The 22,141-nt window shown below is 30.4% G+C and overlaps 2 protein-coding genes across 2 annotated transcripts; both read right to left on the bottom strand.

Annotated features, from left to right (window-relative positions):
- Window positions 1–5,689: 5,689 nt before the first annotated feature.
- On the bottom strand, window positions 5,690–8,813 carry LOC120356767. Its single transcript, XM_039454175.1, has 5 exons — window positions 8,637–8,813; window positions 7,423–8,016; window positions 6,262–6,482; window positions 6,027–6,186; window positions 5,690–5,931 (listed from the first exon to the last, which is right to left on the bottom strand). Exons 2-5 carry the CDS (start codon window positions 7,721–7,723, stop codon window positions 5,825–5,827), a joined length of 789 nt encoding a protein of 262 aa, XP_039310109.1. The 5' UTR covers window positions 7,724–8,016; window positions 8,637–8,813; the 3' UTR covers window positions 5,690–5,824.
- Window positions 8,814–13,735: 4,922 nt separating this feature from the next.
- Window positions 13,736–17,002, bottom strand: LOC120358795. Its single transcript, XM_039454176.1, has 3 exons — window positions 16,711–17,002; window positions 16,605–16,640; window positions 13,736–13,953 (listed from the first exon to the last, which is right to left on the bottom strand). Exons 1-3 carry the CDS (start codon window positions 16,889–16,891, stop codon window positions 13,796–13,798), a joined length of 375 nt encoding a protein of 124 aa, XP_039310110.1. The 5' UTR covers window positions 16,892–17,002; the 3' UTR covers window positions 13,736–13,795.
- Window positions 17,003–22,141: the final 5,139 nt, after the last annotated feature.

Genomic DNA, 22,141 nt, shown 5'->3' with positions numbered 1-22,141 from the left:
TTACCAGTTTTTCGTCCTGAAGGACGAAAGCATAAGTAAGAGAATATTTCCTTTACGTTTCTGTTCAACCTAACTTAACAATATTCTGAACAAATTTTATACAATATATTTTTAAATTACAGAATCATTAAAAGCAATTTTGCTGCATGGCCAAATAATGTTTAATCGGTGTTATTTGAACAAAATGAGTTCTAACGAATTAGTTGCGCATGGTGAACATGAACAAGAATGGGATGGACACTTCATTACCAAAGGTTTGGGGCAACTTGTACGTATGCTAATAGCCTAGTTTACATCAAGCACTTGATACACGTACTAACTAGTAATTTTCTATTAAATGATCTTAATTTCGGCAATGAATTTAAAGAATAGTATACTAAGCTGGTAAAATATGAATCGAGATAATGAAATATATGTATCATATATACACGCATCGTCAAAAGTAAGATAATTTAATAGAAAATTACGAGTTAATACGCGTATTAAGTGCTCGGTGTACACCGGTGTACACCGGTGTGCACCGGTAGAATTTGTATCCTTGACACTCGACTGCCGCACACACGCGAAGCCGCGCTCATACGTGTTTCCCAAATTAATCGAATTAAAATTATTTTCTAATACAGATTATTTTAATAAGTAATTGTTTAAAGAGATTTACAAGTTTCATTATTTAATTAAAATTAGGTCTCGACATAAAGTAACAGTTTTATGAATTGAAGCTGTATTGCCGTGATGACATAATTTTAATTTATTATTAAAAATCGTAATTCTATTTACATTATTTTTTAAACAAATTTTTGTATCCGAGTAAATTTCTTTGTGTAATTAAAAATTAAAACAGCTCGCGACCAACTGTGGTATCCCGTATACCGCCCGTATAGGCGCATAGCCTACACTGGCATGAATAGTGTAAAGCATACATAAGAAAAATATGTGGAATAAAATTTTCCTAATTGCCTGTAGATGCTACTGATATAGATGTTTGTGATTACATTATTAAGTAAGTTCAATCTTAATTATTTGTTTGTATTATGTGTAAATCTCGAAATAATAATATCTGTATTCTTAATTTCATCACTTTGCTTTATTATACAGGAATTGTGTCGCTGTTCATCTTGACAAACCTGCTAATAAATTCAATTTACTTGTATTTATGAGTTATGATCAAAAAATTGTTTGTCCTCATAAATCACAAATGCGCCGTTGAGGGTATGGACTCTATGATGAAGAAAGAATATTTAATGGGCGGGCACTTGTGTAGAGGTTCTCAAAAAAAACTGTTCAGAGCTGGTTGGGGTGAAGCATCATATTTTGAAGCGTGCCAAGAGTGTTGGTAATGGATACACCTTAAGAGTGCGTAAGTATCTTATATGTAATGTTGGTCTTATGAAAAAAATGAAGCAAGATACATAAGTAATTTATTTGAAATATTTAGAGGAAAGATTAAATGTTACTAAGTTACGGTGCAACATTGATGTGCAAATGGAATACTTGTCCACTGGAGATTGTCTTCCCGTTTGGGACTTATGCAATACTCTAATTTTATAATTGTTGTAGAAAATATCCAGAGTTAATAAGTAACGCGTTACTTGTAATGTCGTTATCGTTACAATTACTTCTTTTTGTTAACGAATAACTAACGGCGTTACATTTCATAATTTATAACAATAACGGTAATGAGTTACATTTTGTCGATAATTGTAACAATTTGAATAGTTACTTTTATTGTTACTTTTTATAGATGGAGTGTATTAATTTGTTAGATGATAGCAATCCGACAATATCAAACAATTTTTATAATCAAATAATTCTAATGTTGAGATGCCAAATAATTATGTAAAATTAAATAAATATAAGGCCAATAAACGAGCAATAACGGTTGTCGTATATAAAATATTTATTCTGTTATGAGGTCAATGGGACGTTTCGGACTTACTTGTCCTTTTTCAGCCGTGTATAAGTTATTTACATAATTTCGAGTCGAGACACATTAAATTTCTCTGTATTGAGTATGTCCCCGTTCCGACCCGGATTTTCATCAAAAAGACTTAGAACTGGTTATAAAACTATTGAGAGACAACGGCTATCCTCTAGAACTAATATTTAACAAAATTAATCTCAGACCAAAAAAACTTGTCAACGATAGAATTACAAACAAAGGAAAAAACACTCGGAAGGAAAGCGAATCTGAAAATGCAAAAAAATTTTTCACTATCCCGTATATAAAAAATGTATCCGAAATGGTAAATTCTGTCATTAACAAGAGTAAATTTATAACAGGCTACAGATGTTTAAATCGACTCAATATAATCGTAAAAGCACAGAAAGACAGAGATAATTCCATTTCCACGAACAACGTTGTATACAAATTAAAATGTAACAATTGCGATGCCTCTTACGTGGGCCAAACAAAAAGAAAACTAAACACAAGAATCAAAGAACACATAAGTAACTTAAAATTTGATTCATCGAAGCATTCTGTAATTTCAGATCATATCATTCAACATAGTCATTCAATAGATTGGAATAATGCAACAATCTTAGATATAGAACCCAGATACTACAAAAGACTTATTTCAGAAATGATACACATAAAAGAACAAACTAACGGTCTCAACTTGCAAACAGGCACTGAGCTTCTACATGAGTCTTATTTTGAATTACTGAACAGATTGGTTTGCTAAGTTTAAAAACACATTGTAACGTATTGATCTCGATCCACCGTCTCCTTCAACTCAGTTTAGATTTAACGTCGAGCAAAACGGACACGCTCCTGCGTTTGTTACTTCCGCCATAGTATTATTATATATTCTCTAACGGCCGCATTATGTTGAGTGAGTTTTATTCATTATATTTATTTCTCCGTTCTTCGTTCAATCTTTTTTATCAATGTGATTTATTATAACCACTTTGCGTCTAAATTATCATTACTTATACTATTTATTTTAATCATTGTAGTCTGCCCAAATTATTATCATGGAATCGGTTGACACTAAAATTCGCACACAGAGACACGCATTTACGAAACGTTGTCTTACCAATGGCTTAGCGTTACGGAACATCTACATCATGCCAACATGGTAAAAATGACGGACAGATTGCAACATCCAGAGATACTCAATACAGAGAAATCTAATGTGTCTCGACTCGAAATTATGTAAATAACTTATACACGGCTAAAGAAAGACAAGTAAGTCCGAAACGTCCCATTGACCTCATAACGGAATAAATATTTTATATACGACAACCGTTATTGCTCGTTTATTGGCCTCATATCTATTTAATATGTATACAATACAAGCGTAGAAAATTTATTTAATTACGCAAAAGTTAAATCACTTTTTATTAAATACATTACTGCACTCCTAAGTAGTGCAAGTGTAGAAAGACTATTTAGCGTGAGAGATACTGTATTAAGAAAGTGGTCATCTTAATGATGATTCTATACATCAATTTCTTTTAGAAATAATTAACAGATCTTTTTGGTGAAGTTTGATGCAAAAATGCAATCAAAACTCAACTATCTGTGATTATATTGGATACAAATATGTGTGACGTTAATACATAGAATAAAAAGACGTCGAGTGAAAATTATACGTGTATTTAGTATAATTGTATACATATATTTTGAACCTTTTTTCTTTAGAAGATAAAAAATCAATTTATATTTATTTCAGAAATTTGTATACCGTTAATTAATATAAAAAAGTAACAAAAATAGTAACGATTCGTTAATTTTTAAGTAACGGTAGCGATAACGAGTTACCTTTTAAAATCAGTAACGAGTAACGGTAACGAATTACTTTGTAGAGAGAAGAACGGTAACGGTAACGAGTTACTTTTATAAAGTAACTTTGCCAACCCTGAAAATATCAATAGAATGCGTCAAGAGTCATTTTCGTGCGATACACACAGGTGCATTCTTTCAAGAAATGAGAACAACTGAAGCTAGACAATTGTTGCCTGGGGTAATTAAAAATCTTGCCATAATTGCTACAGATATATTTCACAGATTTCAGAAAATGATTAATTATGAATAATATAAGCACTTTATAATCTAATATATATGTCATAAAGGAAAATATTGCAAGCGTTACTAGTCTAATAGTATCTATAGCCAAAGATATTCCATTACCGTTCTCGAAACTTGCAAAAGACGTTCAAACGTTAGATGCTAATTTAGATCCCAAAAAGCTAAAGACGAGCGACATAATGCAAAATTTATTGGAACATCATATGAAAGAGCATTGTAAACTTCAGGAAAGATGGGCATCTTGTCAATCTAAACTTGTTGCTTTATAAAACTTATCCAAACAATCAGCTTTCTGAACACGATTCGTCATTAAATGCTTATTAATGATTATGTATTAGTAAGTATTAATATATTATTTACAAAATATATTCACTCACAAAATAATATTTACGGATACAGAATGAAGAATTACATATGCCAGGGCAAATGTTCTTATAAACTCTTTAAAAAACAAGTTAAAATATTAAAGCGTTATATTATAGATCGGGTAATTTAATTTAAAAAAATAGCATTTAGAAATTATAGTGAATTTTGATTATGTTTTGTAGAAAATCTTATAAATCGATCTCACTGCATATTTTTACACTTTGCAAATATATCGATGTGAAACATACGAAACAATTCAATGTAGAAAAGAAAACTGTTTCTGTTTCAGAGTTTACATGAAAAAATTGCAATAATTTATATTATTCTTTTATATCCATACAGAAGCAATGGCGGCAAATCCCAATTTTAAATTAACACAAACTTTATTCAAGGAGGCTATTACTGAAGTATTGAGATCGTCAAAGCAACGACTTTGAAACCGACAAGATGCAAGTTGAAAATAATGCTGAGAATAGCAGCGATAATAATGATTAAACTGGTGAGTCAAACAGCAAACACGACAATTAATTAACATTAATAACATTAATAACATAACCTCGAATTATCAGTTGCTTCTGAAATAGACAGAGTAGTACAGTTGCTAGCTATAAGATTACATATTAATTCGTGGGATTCGCAGGGTAATAAAAACATGCCCGTTGCATTGGGCAACGTATTATGAGAATAAACATTATATATGTCACAATAATAACGATAATATATACAAAATGTCCCAAAAAGCTCGCATTTTCTCTTACCCAAGCAACACAGTTACGTTTAATAAATGTTTAATAAACGTTTAGCCGAAACGTTTTTTTGATGTATAAAAAAACGTTTATTAACCGGTCGAAATGTCTCGTATAAAAACGGTATTTTACACTAGTAAAAAAAACGTTTAAAAAACGTTAAAATAAACGTTGTAAAATAAACGTTGTTTAAAAAGGGTGACACCGTTTTGGACACAGCACGATTGGACACCACCACTTACAGCGCTTGACCAGTAGAAAAACTCTAGGCATCGGCCGCTATGAGTAGTGGTGTCCAATCGTGCGGTGTCCAACCGTAATATTTAAAAAAATATTAATTTTTTAATGAAATTTTATTTTATTTAAAATAATTGTTTACTTAATTATATGTTATAATAAAAAATCGAATATAATCAAATATAATCGAAAAGTAAATATTAAATTTTACAGAAACAGAAGTTATACACAAGTTATTACACAAAGTTATGTATTCACATAAATGATAATCACAAAATAAAACATATTTTTAAAGTAAAGACTAGTATATAAAATAAAAATTAAATGTGTAATATATGTCTTTAACTAATAACAAAATAAAAATATATATGTGTAATATATGTCTTTTACTAATAATAAAATAAAAATATATATGTGTAATATATGTCTTTGGGAGAAACGATTAGAAATGATGAGACATAACTCTTGTCTTGGCTTGTTTCAGCCAATCTTTAATGGCTGATTCAATTTCTTCCGTTGACGCCGAAGGAATTACTTTACGCACAGAATCTATAAAGAAAAACCAGTTAAATTAAGAGTATTAAAAAAATAAGATAAAATTATAAAACAAAGTTATTTATCTATATTATAAATTTAAGACATACCAAGAAGCAAATGCTTTGATTTAAGTTCTTTAAAAGGCCTCTTTGGAGCTCTTCCTCCCCAATTAAAATTCATCGCAAACTTAGACGTTATAAGGTTTTTCATTATTTTTCTAGTGATCCCTGCAGTACCATGACCTCCAATATGACTAAATTTCAATATCTAAAAATGTACACAATATTAAATTAATGAAGTATCCACTGAATTCAAATTAGATTAAAAAAGTGAAACACTTACCATGATCCTATAATTTTCAGTAGTCGAAATATATTGCTCAAATTCATTAAGCTGTGTGTCATTGTCAATTGGCAGTGTTATTGGGACATTTGTTTCTTGAACTTCCAATCGTTGAGGTTTTATATAGTTTAATACTTCTTGTATATCAGGGATAATAACATTGTTTTGCACATAATCGAGTTTCCTAAGTTTTTTCAAAATTAACAATAGCAGTGGTTTACCTGTAATCAAAAAAAGAATAAAAGTTTTATTTCTACTTGTAAGAACGATTGTGACTATATATGATTTAAAAAAATACATTAAAAATAGACAAATTTTTGTCAGTATATCCCAGTAAACACAAAGTAATAATAACGTAACATTAATGCTATAATTTCTCACTCAACAATATAACTGTAATGTAACATGCCTTGTACGTAACAGTTAATTACATTATTGAGTAGGAAATTATAAAATTAATGATATATTACTGCTACTTAGTGCAATTTACTAGGATTGCTATAATGAAAATAATATTTTTACCAATTATTTTCTTCGTTATCTCTAATAAGTTATTAAGACTATCATAAATTGTAAATAATTAATTCTGAATTTTGAATATTTAATACGAGATTGATTAAGATCGATTGTATCAATAATTTTTAAGGATTTTTACTCATCCTCTATCACTAATATTGTTAATTATGTTAAATGATCTATAATAAATTACATTTAATTGCAAATACTTTTATAAAGTATTAATGCACATTCAGCATGTGTTCCGTTACAAATTTTTCAAATGTAATATTGAAAAAAATTTCTAAATCATGAAATTAGAGCTATTTCTATTCTTTTAATTTTTATACTTTTTTCGTTTATATATTTTAGTTTAAAAGTTAATGGCTAATATATTTATATAGATAGAATTATAGATTTAATTTAAAACTGTCTTAAGTGATATTTTAATGCTAATACAGTTCTATAGTTGGTTTATGACACATCTTAAGATTATATATATATATATATATATATATATATATATGTATATTTAAAATAATCTGAAATAAAAAAATAGACTATTATACGAAAACCGTCTAATGATCAAAAGTGCATTCTAAACTTATAATTATGGTTAAATATAATTATTTATTAAATATTTTAATTTTATAAAAAAAAACTAACCTGCATTTTTGTTATTGTTCATGGAACTAGTAGTAGGCATAATAAATGAACTGAAATTTTCATTTTCCATAAAATTTCTTCCACATGATTCCTCTTGAAAGTTAGAATTTAAAGTTGAGTCTTCCCTATTTGAAGTAGATTTATCAAATGAGGTAATTTTAGGAGATTTTATTTCACTTCTATTTTTGTTTTGCTCTGAGTTCTTTGAAACAAAGCTGTCTTCACTTGAAGAATAAATCTCCGACATTCTTCTTTTATCTCTATATCCATTATTACCGTTATCATTATTATCGTCATTCATAGAAGTAGTAGCTATAATAGAGGAACTCGAACTTTCACGTGGTAACTCTGCTAGAGAGTTTACAAAGTTTTCCTTATCTAAAGTACATTTATCAAATCTTATTGTAGGTGGGGACCTTATTTTACTTTTATTTTTGTTTTGTTTTTGTTTCTTTAAAATAACACTTTCTTCACTCGAAGACCAAGTTTTCGATATTCTTTTTCTTTTACGTCTACATTCATTATCTTCTTCCGAATCCAAATGAGATGTATATACAGCTTTTGATAAGTGAGAGCGAGCTTCTTGATATGTATCTGCAATTAAGCAAAGTTTATCATGTGATATATTGTGTTTCTATTTTTATATTTTAAATAAGATCCTGGTTTTGTTTTTTTAGTTAGAGCCAGAGATATCTGTAGGCATCTGTGAATTCAATATAAACCGATAAATATAGAAGTAAATAGCAATGCTTACGTTCAAACGAAACAGATCAGTGAATACTCACAATCAGTGATTCTTTTTATTATGATTTGTTTCTACACTTATAATTAGATTTAATGATTCTTCACTTAAAGGTAACAACCAATCATATAAAAGAATCACTGAACGCTTACTGATCTCTATCTTCTGAACATGGGCAATATCGATCATGAAATTGTATTATTCTTGAAATTTTTCAGTTTATTCTTAATTACATTCGAGTTAAATAAAAAAAAGTGCGTTTATTTAGCAAGAAATCCTTTCATTATCCAAACATTATTGTCATTTATTACTTTTGTCTATTTATCGTTAGCAATATAAAGTCTGCCTTTCAGATTTAATTCTTTTAATTTGTTACATATAAATATATTTCCAAGTTAAAAGATTTTATATGATTTCAAATAAGTTAAATTAATAAAATAATTAATAAAATTTGTTACACAAATGTACTCACTATATTTATGTAATATTCTGGTATCATACTCGTCCCACTTCTCTGGATCAGGAATTTCGCTTGATAAAATAGTTTTTTTAATTCGGTCGGTGCCTTTGTAATAAGGCCAAAAACACTTACAAGGAACGTTTGGCAACCCGAAAATTCAAAAAATTCTGAAATTTGGTGTACACATAGAGGAGTTCATCCGTAACACAAAAATATTTTTTGTTGGTGTCCAATTTCAGTTTAAGGGGGTGAAACATCCCTTTGAAAAAAATCGGATTTTTTCTTTCCAAGCAAATATCGTCGAAACTATAAGAGATAGAGAAAAATGTTCTGAATAAAAGTTGAATGGCTGCAAGAGTACTTTATAACAGTGATAAAGAAAAATTTTTTTTTTATTTTTTTTAATACTTTCTTCCACCACCTACCTATTTTTTTTCAAAATTTTTATTTTTTTTTATAAGCAAAATAAAGCTTATTTTATTGCGAATTCAACGGTATATGACAAAGCTATGTTGCAACATTTCCATTTTTTTTAAATAATTAAAAACCACTCCATAATGCATGGTACGCGCACCCGTCCGTGCACTATGAAAGTGTTCCCCTTCGATTTTGATGAGTCTTTAATACGTTGTCGTACAGATCAAAATAAGGGACACGTATTTTTTTATACGTGCCCACTCTCACTTTTAGGGGTGAAACACCCCTTTGAAAAAATCGGTTTTGTTTTTTCGAAGCGTGTATCGTCGAAACTGTAAGAGATAGAGAAAAATGTTCTGAATAAAAGTTGAATGGTTCGAAGAGTACTTTACAACAATAATTTAAAATAATTTTTTTTTGTTTTTGTGAGATATTTAATTATTATTAACATACATTTCACATAGCTTTCAATTATTTGAGCACGACAATATTACATGTATACTCACGATGACATAAAAGATGAAACTAATTAAAAGAAATCATTGACGTATATGAAGAAATATGTATTATATTTTGTTTCGCTCGTATAAAATTTTAGCCAAGAACGAATGATAATCAAGTTATTCTAAATTACATATATTTTTATTATGTACAAGTAGGAGCAAGCATTATACATTAGCGAGCAATGTACATTATTATAATAACGCGGAACCAATTTCTGCCTCACTAGGCCTTCATCAGCCGCTATCATAAATATCTTAATATTAACAAAATATTGTTAAACAACTAAACTTGAGTAAACGACTCTCGAGTAAAAAATAGTTACATATTCTAATTGTCGTGGAAAGTCAAAATTAAAAATTATACAAAATTATAAATTAACGATTTTCACGAGCCTCTCGCCTCTCCCGTAGTATTTGAATTATTGCTCCTCTTCCGCCACCGCGCCGCATGATTTCTTCAGCTGTAAAAGGAGGAGCTGTAGAAGAATTTGTTTCATCAATGAGTGGTCGTACTATATTCACCGGGACACTTGCTTTACAAGTGTCGCATTTTGAAGGCGGAAACTATAATAGATAACAAAATAAAAACAATAATAATAGAAAGTACAAATAATTAATGTTATTCATGTAACTAATAAAAGAACTTACTGGAAGATTAGGTTGATAAGATTTGCCACAGCTTGAACAGGATTTCATTTTTCACAATAAAAAATGTTGCAAATATACTAAACTGACGCAAAGCGATAGCACTATATTACTGTTTCATTTATACTATTGTTTTACGTATTTATACTACTGTTCTAATATAGGTATGCTTACATTATTTATTAACTTTACTTCGAACATTATACATTCAAATGTTACGTAAATATTTCTCTAGATGTGCGCGATTTTATAATTAATATTTACGCAGAGTGTCCTCGAAATGTTTTCGTCATCTCCTATTAGAAAATAGAGTTCCAGGAAAAATCTTATTTATCGTGCATAATAATGTAATAAAATAGCATAATAGTGTAATAAAATAGCATTGAAGTAATGTAATACGTTGCTATTTTTCGAAGTAAAGTTTAATAACATAAAGTCACCTTGATGTCTAGACTAAAAAGAAACTCGGTCTTCGCTTCGCATGTCACTTGGCGCGAGACGCGACCGCGCCTCTTAATTTTGCATACCAGACGATAAATAAGATTAAATAAAAGATTTCTTGGAAATCAATTTTCTAACGTTTAAGCTATTTGCGCAAAATCTATTCGCGCGGTAAATAAATTCATGTAATTGCGTCTTTTGAGTCATATAAATATATCCGAGGAAGTATTATTTCCAGTTTCATTTGCGACGTCAATCAGTTACCATTCTGTCGTTAGTAATCAGTGCTTGACAGAAATTTCTGTAAAATGACGCCGTTTAATGTAGCAAACGTAATAAACATGTTAGCTACTACGTTTCAAATTGCGAGTATAACACAGACACCTATAACACCAGTGGAAATTGAAGTACATAACGAAATTAAAAATATTTTACAAAAAGCTCAGGACACACGTTCAGTGATATTGATAGATCATGATTACGTGCTTGATTTTGAAGATCCGTCGGAGCCACATTCCACGCAAGTTGTAGAACATATTACGCCTGCAGAAAAAGAAGAAGATGAAGGCAGTTTCGAACCTGAAGAATGCGTTGTTGATGATGAAGGAGGCATAGTCGACTTCAGTTATAAGAGAAAAGCTGTGGAGTTTTGGAAAAGTGGAAAAAAGGCCTGTAGAACTTTAAGTGCAGTACAACACAAATTCCGCAAGGTTAAATCTTATCATCAACTATACAGGTGGGAGACAAGTTTAGAAAAAGGTGGAACAAATGCAGATAAATTTGCATTTATTGCGGAATATGTACTGCACAAGTTTCAAGAAGCTTGTGATAGAAAATCAATCATTCATGATATGAATTTAAGATTATGGGCCTTGGAGGCAAAGGATCAAGTGGATCTACCCGAATTCAGGGCAAGTAAATGGTGGATTTGGAAGTTTAAAAAAGTACACGGAATTGTTTCTCGAAAAATAACCGCATTCCGAACGCAATTTACATTTAAAGATCAAGAAAATATACAAAATGTCGCAAAAGAATTTGTTTCAAATGTAAAGTCCAAGATCCCAGCTATAGGACTAGAAGAAGTTTATAATGCAGACGAGAGTGGCTTCAATCTTGAAATACATTCTGGGCGAACATTAGCGAAATCAGGAGTGAAAATAATTGAGGCAGCAGTTCAAAGTATATCTTCAACAACACATAGTTATACTATAATGCCTCTTATTTCGGCAAGTGGAAATCTTCTTTCACCACTGTACATCGTTTTGAAGGAGTCTACAGGAACATTTGGACCGAGGGTGGAAGAAACTCTATTTCGTCCAGTTAACATATACATCCAGGCTTCAAAATCAGGAAAACTCACTGTAGAACATTTCAAAACTCGGTTCACCGAAGTATATCTACCGAATACTGGCAGTAAAAGTATGCTTCTACTTGACTCATGGACGGGACACTGCCCGAGCCAGCTAGAGCAACATGTACCACAAGGTAAAGAAGTTACATTTTTAACCATTCCAAAGAAGACGACGGGTATCATTCAGCCTCTAGATGTCTTTGGATTCCGAATTTGGAAAAATTTTGTGCGAACATTTTCAGATAATGTCATTCTTCAAGAGGAAGATATTAATTTGCACTCCCGTAATGAAATAATTAAATTACAATCATTAACTCACAATCAACTATCTTCACCTAGATTTAAAAACCTTTTTAAATATTCGTGGTTTAAAAGCGGATATGTAGAAACGCGTCCCGACCACTTTCAAAACCCTGTAGAATATTGTTATTTTAAAACTGAAAAGCATGTGCCAAAATGTAGTATCTGTGGAAAGGCCGCATTTATGCGTTGTGCATGGTGTGGCGAATATTTTTGTTTCAAACATTTTTACGAAGACTATCATTACTGTAGCACATATAATCCGTAATTTTCATGTAAATATATGTAAATATATATAAAAACTATGTGATAGTTATATATAATAATTGCACACAACTTTCTGTAATCATTATATAATTGTTAAAAATGTAAAAGGTAAAATATTTATAAAGTGTGTAGAGATGTATATAGGTAGAGAATAGGAAGATGAAGAATAGGTAGCAAGCGCGTAGAATTGTGTGAATGGATGCATGAATTTTAGAGTAATATTGTAAACCAAGACTTCTTCTTGACAATCTTTTGTAAGCTGAAGAGAAATATTGTATATCTATCTATACATATATCACTGTAAACAATTATGTATGGTTATATAAAAATACGTAAAATTATATATATAAATCATGCCTAATTGTATGTAATTATTATATATATATTTTAACGTTAAAAAATAGAGTTTCATCTTTTTTTATGGTGCGGTATACATAACAGTGTAATAAAATAGCATTGAAGTAATGTAAGTTGCTATCGTTATGCATCAATGATTTCTTTTAATTAGTTTTATCTTTTATGTCATCGTGAGTATACATGTAATATTGTCGTGCTCAAATAATTGAAAGCTATGTGAAATGTATGTTAATAATAATTAAATATCTCACAAAAACAAAAAAAAAATTATTTTAAATTATTGTTGTAAAGTACTCTTCGAACCATTCAACTTTTATTCAGAACATTTTTCTCTATCTCTTACAGTTTCGACGATACACGCTTCGAAAAAACAAAACCGATTTTTTTCAAAGGGGTGTTTCACCCCTAAAAGTGAGAGTGGGCACGTATAAAAAAATACGTGTCCCTTATTTTGATCTGTACGACAACGTATTAAAGACTCGTCAAAATCGAAGGGGAACACTTTCATAGTGCACGGACGGGTGCGCGTACCATGCATTATGGAGTGGTTTTTAATTATTTAAAAAAAATGGAAATATTGCAACATAGCTTTGTCATATACCGTTGAATTCGTAATAAAATAAGCTTTATTTTGCTTATAAAAAAAAATAAAAATTTTGAAAAAAAATAGGTAGGTGGTGGGGGAAAGTATTAAAAAAAATAAAAAAAAAATTTTTCTTTATCACTGTTATAAAGTGCTCTTGCAGCCATTCAACTTTTATTCAGAACATTTTTCTCTATCTCTTATAGTTTCGACGATATTTGCTTGGAAAGAAAAAATCCGATTTTTTTCAAAGGGATGTTTCACCCCCTTAAACTGAAATTGGGCACCAACAAAAAATATTTTTGTGTTACGGATGAACTCCTCTATGTGTACACCAAATTTCAGAATTTTTTGAATTTTCGGGTTGCCAAACGTTCCTTGTTAGTACCTTGTTTATTAACCCATTTTGTTGGTACAACTTCCGTCTCTGCAGTTTTAATAAATTCAGCCACACAATACATATTTCTAAAAGAAATACTATTATAATCATACAAATATATATAAAAACGATTATATTAAATCCACATTAAATGTTTTATTAATTAAATGTAAAAAATAATTACTTTTGATATTTTTCTTAAAATTTAATAAATAAAACTTAATTAAAGCAAGTTGATCACTTAATTCCAATATTTTAAACTTTCTTTATATTAATAATATTAAGAATTCATAATAAACACCGCTAGTGAAAATTTTATACGCAACTTATTATTGCTCAACATATATTTAATGCTCAACTAAACAATTTTATACATTTTTAGATAATAATTCGATTACAGATATAAAACAAAAGTAATTATGTATAAATCCAAAAAATCTAATTTTAAAAACTTTATTTATTATCAAGATGTAATAATGGAAATATAATATATGTATCAATTTCAGATTGATTATCTGGTAAAGCAACTAATTTTCTTTTCACGTTTTTTAAATCATAAGTATGAAGTGTTGGGTTTAAATTAGAAACTTTAAAAGTATGAAGGATAGATGAATTACATGGATAGTTGTAAAAGTCTTTTATCTCTTTATATTCATTGACAACTACATAATGCTTCGTATGGACTTCATCAAATAAAATATTTTTAACTATAGCAATAGTCCCGTTATCTAGTTCTATATGACTGTTATTGTCTGATATTGATAAAGTATACGATGGTGTGATTATTTTACGAAATTGTTTTGTATATCTATATTCTCTTGGTATAGGACCGTTAATGTGAGAATGTACCATCCGCACACTATCTTCTTTAATAGATAATTTAAGCATATTCAACTCATTAATGCGTAAACAAATTTGTTGATGAGGATTAGATGGACCTCGAATCAATTTTTTTAATTTGCCCAAAAAATTTTCAAAGGGAAAACTAGAATAATCCCATAACAAACCAAACTTTCTAATATCATCACAAATATGAATGAGATTATGAAAATTATAAACTAGAATTTGATTTCCATAAATATGTTCAGCATGCAAGATAAAATTTTTTAAAAGTTCTTCAGCATAATCTATATATCTAACGAGTTCAGCACTAGATAAAATAAATACTGCACAATGTAAAAGCATAAAATGCTTATAAATTGCATTATCTAAAATGTCTTTTAAAACTACAGGTCCAACATATAAAAGAAAAAGCCTATATTCAGTGGCCTTCCATCTGCTTAATTCTGTTAAAGATCTTGTTTTTCTTGCAAAATCATTCGGAATAAATGGTCTTAAGAACAACATTTTTCTCGTAAAGTTCTGAATTGAATGAAAGGAAAGTTTATAAGGTGGTTTTCCATTGACAACCCAGCGAAACAATAAAGTTTTCATTACTCCTAGACACAAAAGATGCATAGCATCCAAAGGAAATTGAGTTACTGCACCAATATTGTAATTTACTAAAGGAGAAATGCCTTTATGATGATCTTCATCAATTTGATTATAGAATGATTGATCAGTTCTTCGTAAAGCAAAAATATTTTTGTATCTCATTCGATGTGAGATACTAACTCCTTCAACGGAGCACTTTTCACAACCATACTTGCCATTATGAGAAGTACAACATTTTAAATAAGCTCGAGCTGGCGCATCACATATAAAGGCATTTAATTTAATTTTTATTTGTTGTCCATTATAAAAAAAACCATTTGTTGATAGAACATTTAGCTCATATAAAAATTCGTGTAAATACAGATCCAAAGGTTTTGGTTTTCCAGTGCCTGTAAAAATACCAACTACAAAAGGATTTTTATTTCTTATATCTATACATCTTCCAAGAATAGGCCACAGACATATTCCACTACTTTTATAAATTGGAACACCATCAATATTTACATCAATCTTTAAAATTTGAATTACATTTTCATTTAAATCATTTAAAATTTTTAAAAGACTCTTTGCGATACCAAAATGTGTGTATGAACCATTATCTAAACTCAAACAACTACACTTGTCTGGGTGTGCGAAGTATAGTTTTGCTCTTTAAAGGTAGATCATCGACAAATTCGTTAAAGCGAAGTAATAAATTATCTAATGCTGAATGAGTTATATTGTGTAATAGAGCCCATTCAGCCAAAGATTGTATCATCTTATTAGGAACTTTCATTTTTGGTAATTTTACTTCTGAAAAATCAGTTTCTAATGAATCAGTTTCTAGAGGTACATTTTCTTTCCAATCAAAATTATTTACAATGCTATGTAAATCACTATCTGCTTGAGTGTTCGAGGATATGCTTAAATAATCTTCTGCCAGTACATGTTTAGTAGAGCATTCTATTGATGGTTTCAATACTGGAATGTTATTCCCTTCGGTTTCGATATCAGAATCACTATTATAAGTTTTTCTTTTACGACAAAGAGATGTTAGCTGCTTAAATTCTTCATTCGCTTGTCTGGCAAAATGCCGACTTTTTTGTCTTTTTGAAAGGTTATTCATAATAAAATTTGTCTTACTTTCTATATAAAACTATTAAAACAATATATAAATAACGTAACAACCTTTTGTATATTTTATATTATATCTTGAAAATATTCACATAAAAGCACAAAGCCAAAAGCTTGGTTATGTTTATGATATCAACGTAACCTTAATTCCGTTACAGTTATCACCGTACTTAAATTTAATAATACGTACCAAATTGCACAGGTATTAATTGCACAGTATCAATGCCTATAAATATAATATGAATATAATAAGATGTTGAACCTTTTATTCTTTCTGCCACAATAAATATACATACCTGTTGCGCACGAGTTGCAAAGAAATATTTTATCAACACGTGTAGGATACGGAGTAACGAAAACGACACAGTAAAAATTGATAAAAGGACACGAGAAAAAGATTAAATTTAGACGGAAAGCAAAACCGCGCGCGCTTCTAGGCCTATCTATACGCATATATGTAAAACTTCTTATGCGCATTCCCTCCACATCACGCTATACCGAGGCATGCTACATTTCTAGTACCACTAGGCGCTAATAACGCTAGGAATGACGCATGCGCACGTATATATATATATATATATATATATATATATATATATATATATAATATATATATATATATATCAGAAAGTACCGGGAATTTTTTATTTAAAAGTACCGCGCATGCGGGAACCGGTTTATTTTTTTTTCTTATGTTGGTACGACCTTAAGACGCACATCTGTCAGGTTTTAGTGCCATCCGATCATTAGTGTCTGCCTGGCGTTTGTTTACATCAGTCAACTTTTTTCATTTTGCCGCATTTTACCATGAATAATTTTGTTGAACAAAGAGTTTGTTTGAAATTTTGTGTTGCGAACGAAATTTCGTGTGCCGATGCACTGAAAATGTTGCAAAAAGCATTTTGCGAATCTGCTCTATCAAAAACAAGAGCATACGAGTGGTATAAAGACTTTAAAAGTGGTCGTACAGTGGTGGAAGATTTCCCTCGTTCCGGACGTCCATCGACGTCGAACACCGATGAAAACGTGAAGAAAGTGAAAGAAATGGTGCTTGAAAATCGTCATACCAGCTTAAGAGAGATGTCTAGTGAACTTGGCATTGCATATGGAACGGCACAGCATATTGTGGTTGATGTTTTGGGTATGGATTCTTGGATTTTGCATGATGATAACGCACCATCGCACCGAGCCCGAATTGTACTGAATTATTTGACCAAACATCAAGTAAATACCATCAAGCAAGCACCGTATTCACCTGATATGGCCCCGTGCGACTTTTTTTTGTTCCCCAAGTTGAAGTTGCCACTTCGTGGAAAGAGATTTCAGTCGATCGAGGAGATCAAAGAGAATGCGACGAGGGAACTAAAGGCCATCCCTTCGTCGGCCTACCAGGGATGCATGGAGGACTGGGTCAAGCGTTGGCACATGTGTGTTGCTTCAGATGGATCATATTTTGAAGGAGATAAAATAAATTTGCCTGAAATTTAACTCTATTTTGTTTTATTTAAAAATTCCCGGTACTTTCTGATCATAGGGTATATATATATATATATATATATATATATATATATATATATATATATATATATATATAAAATATATATATATATATATACTTTGTTCGAAATAAAAAAATTTATAGTAAACTCTCCTAGATTATTAACCTTTAAATATAATGAAATATCTTATTTATATTATACTTTTTACGTTTCAATCATTATAATTATATAATTACATTTTAAAAATAACACGTCTAAAATTTGTCTTATAAAACGTTTTTATAACGTTTATTAAATTAGTATAAAAAACGTCTCAAATTTTAAACGTTTATTTTTCAGTTTATACGTATAAAATTGATTTTCAACGTTTATTAAACGTATTCTTAAACTAACTGTGTTGCTTGGGTAAGAGCAGATTTTTTAAAATATTTTAAGAAAAATATCCTAATACAAAAATGTCGAGAGTATAATGGTTTTTAAGTTATTCGCGATTAAAGTTTACGAATCACAAAGCTGATATTTCACGGACTCAGGCATGGTGACATGACAAGGTACTTTTTGACATTGAGGTTGTCATATAAATACGCAGAGACATTTTTAATAAGAAATTATTTCTATAGAAAACATATTTGAATATACATTACATATGCATAATTAATGTTTTCAACAAAATATTAATTTAATAACAAAATAGTACGATAGCTGTTAGGACAGCTGTCAAAACAAATTCTTTACCATGTTCATATGATAAGAACTTTTATGGTAATATATCAATAATATCGATAATTGTAATGAATTTATTTTCACAGCTGACCCAACGGCTATCGTAACATCTTATTATTAAATTGATATTTTGTTGAAAACATAATATTTACGCATATTTAATGTACAAATATGTTTCCTGTAGAAATAATTTTTTAATATAAATGTCACTGCGTATTTATATGACAATCTCAATGTCGAGAGGTATGTACCCTTGTGATACTTTGTCATGTCACCATGTCTGAGCGCGCAAAATTCATTGAATTTTATTTTCTTTACAATTTATTTTAGTTTAAAATACTTTTTTTATAAAAATGACACCGGCAGGGCGAAAAAGCATTTGACAAGGTGCTTTATAATCTCTTATATTAATTCGGTATCTAAGAAATTTTTGTCTCTCCCCAATAAGCATGACTGTAACGTAGCTTTTACAATTCCCTTTAAACTTAACAAATTTATAACGGCGGAAAAAGATCATATTGATCGACTATCGTGCAATGATGTAGTCTATAAAATCAATTGTAAAGATTGCGAGTCCTCTTATGTGGGACAGACAAAACGTCAGTTAAAAACAAGACTCACGGTACATAAATTGGATATAAGGAAATCTAGCTCTCCTGTCATTACAAAACATCGCATTGCTAATAACCACGATTGGGAGAGCATAGAAAATTTTAGATAAAGAACCATATTTCGTTAAAACATCTCTATCTGAGATGTAACATATTAAAAAATAACAAAAATGACTCAACAAACAAAGCAATACCGAACTTTTACCCGATGTGTATCTTCCTTCTCTTGAACGTATTTCACTTTCTTAAGTCCTATCCCTTTCCTCCCCTTTCCATTGCTACCGTTTTAACCGAGCAATTCTCGCTTGTTCGTTCCTTATTATTCATTTCTGAACTAAGATAATTAAATAGAAAGTTACTAAATATTACGCGTATTCGGTGTAAACAAAGTCATTGTGTTGTGACACTCATATTATTGTCTAATTGGTCTGGTTTTCACCGATACGCTTAATTTGGTTTTACTTTGGTGCAAGACAAGTTTAATGTTCTGTTTTCATTAGAAGTGGAGTAGAAGTGAAGACGATTGATATTTCAGTAGGGCCAACTTAACTTTATAGAATATATATATATATATATATATTAAAATAGAATAGAATTATTTTATATAATTTTATCTGAACTTATAGATTTTTATTAAATTTTATAATGAATTATATGAGATTTCTAACCTCTTTGGACTTTTTTACAGAACCCAGCACCCGTAAACATGGAATGAGATAAATACAGGTTGGCAATACTCACAAGCAAACCTACCCAACTGTTACACTCCGATTTTGATGAGCTTTGAATATGTTGTAGTCTAGGTCAAAATAAGAGACACGTATTTTTTTATAAGGGCCCATACGCACTTTTAGGGGATGAAACACCTCTTTGAAGAAAAAGACTTTTTTTTTTCGAAGCGTATATCGTCGAAACTATAAGAGATAGAAAAAAATGTTCTAATTAAAAGTTAAATGGCATGAAAAGTACTATACAACAGTGATAAAAAAAATTTTTTTTTTTAATTTTTTTTATACTTTTCCTCATCACCTACCAATTTTTTTCAAAATTTTTATTTCTTTTTATAAGCGGAATAAAGTTTATTTTATTACGAATCCAACGATGTATAACAAAGTTATATTCCGACATTTCCATTTGCCAAAAATAATTAAAAACTTCTCTATGCTCATGGTACGCGCACCCGTCCGTGTGCTACGGAAGAGTCCCTTTCCAATTTTGACGAGTTTTTAATATGTTGTTTTCTATTTATTCTATTTCTATATTAATTAGTTGATTTCTGAAAAATGTGTTTTTGAGCTACAACTTTATCATACATGTTTAAATTTGTTGTTGAATAGGCTATAAGTTTTGATATAAGATAAATTTTAAATTTTTCAAAAATTTAGAAGAGGAGGGAAGAAGATTTTCAGAAAAATGACATTTTTAAAAAACCTGAGCGAACGGTTATAAAGTACATAAAAAGCCATAAAACTTTTATTTGAAACTTTTTTTATATCTTTTACCGTTTCGACAGTATTACCTCAGAAATTAAACAATCAATTTTTTTCAACAGCGTGTTTCACCCCCTTAACGGTCATATGGGCGTATAAAAAATGCGTGTCCCATATTTTTATTTGTATTACAACATATTAAAAACTCCTCAAAATTGGAAAGGGACACTTCCGTAGCACACGGACGGGTGCGCGTACCATGAGTATAGAGAAGTTTTTAATTATTTTTGGCAAATGGAAATGTCGGAATATAACTTTGTTATACATCGTTGGATTCGTAATAAAATAAACTTTATCCGCTTATAAAAAGAAATAAAAATTTTGAAAAAAATTGGTAGGTGATGAGGAAAAGTACAGGGTGTTTCAGACCACCCGTACACCCCTTTTCTCTTCGCAGGATTAGGACCAATCAAAAATATGTTCAGACGAAAGTTGTAGGGTTTCAAAAGATCTATTCAATGATCTTATCAGTTTGACCTTGGATGCCAAGGTCAAATCGAAATCACATTAAGTTTTTTAAATGGAACACCCTATTTTTGATTCCAGAATCTAATAGCTGGTGTCAAGACCTTTCCAAAACACTATAAGAATGTTTATTTTCGTTGACTACTTTCCGAGTTGTGCAGCTTGAAAGTTACACTACCGCCAGCATCAGCATTACTCAAGATGTACCATGTGGTGGTTACTTAGTCGGATTTAATCTTGTGTGTGGGTGTGTGCATACGTGCATGCGTATGTGTATGGGGGAGGAAAAGGGGAGTCAAAGTTTTATGTACTCTGCTTTTGTTTATTAACTAGATTGATTATGTTTGATGATCAATCATGTCCAGATTGACTGTATGCATTTTCCCGTGCTTAGCATTATCCAGAATGAACGACGTGGACGTGACGAGAATTTCATCCCATTGGGGTGCTTGATTCACGTGAGTCCCCTTGCCTCTCACGTTTGGGGTGCTTGATTCACGTGAGTCCCCTTGCCTCTCACGTTCGGGAATGAATGAGTGCATGTTTTGTTAAGCGACTAAATGTTCAAAGTGAGCACCATTCTCTGCGATGCAAGCATCAACTCTATTTTGAAAATCATTGGTTGCTCGAAGAATTTTCTCGGCACGTAAGGATCGAATTGCTTCACTTATTCTACGAATCATATTATCCCTCGTAGTCGGACGTTCATGATAGACCAAGTTTTTTATCCTTCCCCAGAAATAATAATCAAGGAGGGTGAGATCTGGTGATTGGGGTGGATAATTGATTGGACCGTATTTGCCTATCCACTTGTCGGGGAACATAGTATTTAATGCCGCACGAGCAACTCTCGATGTATGAGACGGACATGCATCTTGTTGGAACCACATGTTCAGGCGCAATTGCAGAGGAATATTTTCTAGTAAGACAGGAAGATCT

This window comes from Solenopsis invicta, chromosome 10 (genome assembly GCF_016802725.1).
Source record: "Solenopsis invicta isolate M01_SB chromosome 10, UNIL_Sinv_3.0, whole genome shotgun sequence".
In the NCBI taxonomy this organism is placed as follows: Eukaryota; Metazoa; Arthropoda; class Insecta; order Hymenoptera; family Formicidae; genus Solenopsis; species Solenopsis invicta.
Note: the sequence above shows the minus strand (reverse complement) of the source record. Positions and strands in the feature narration are given on the sequence as shown.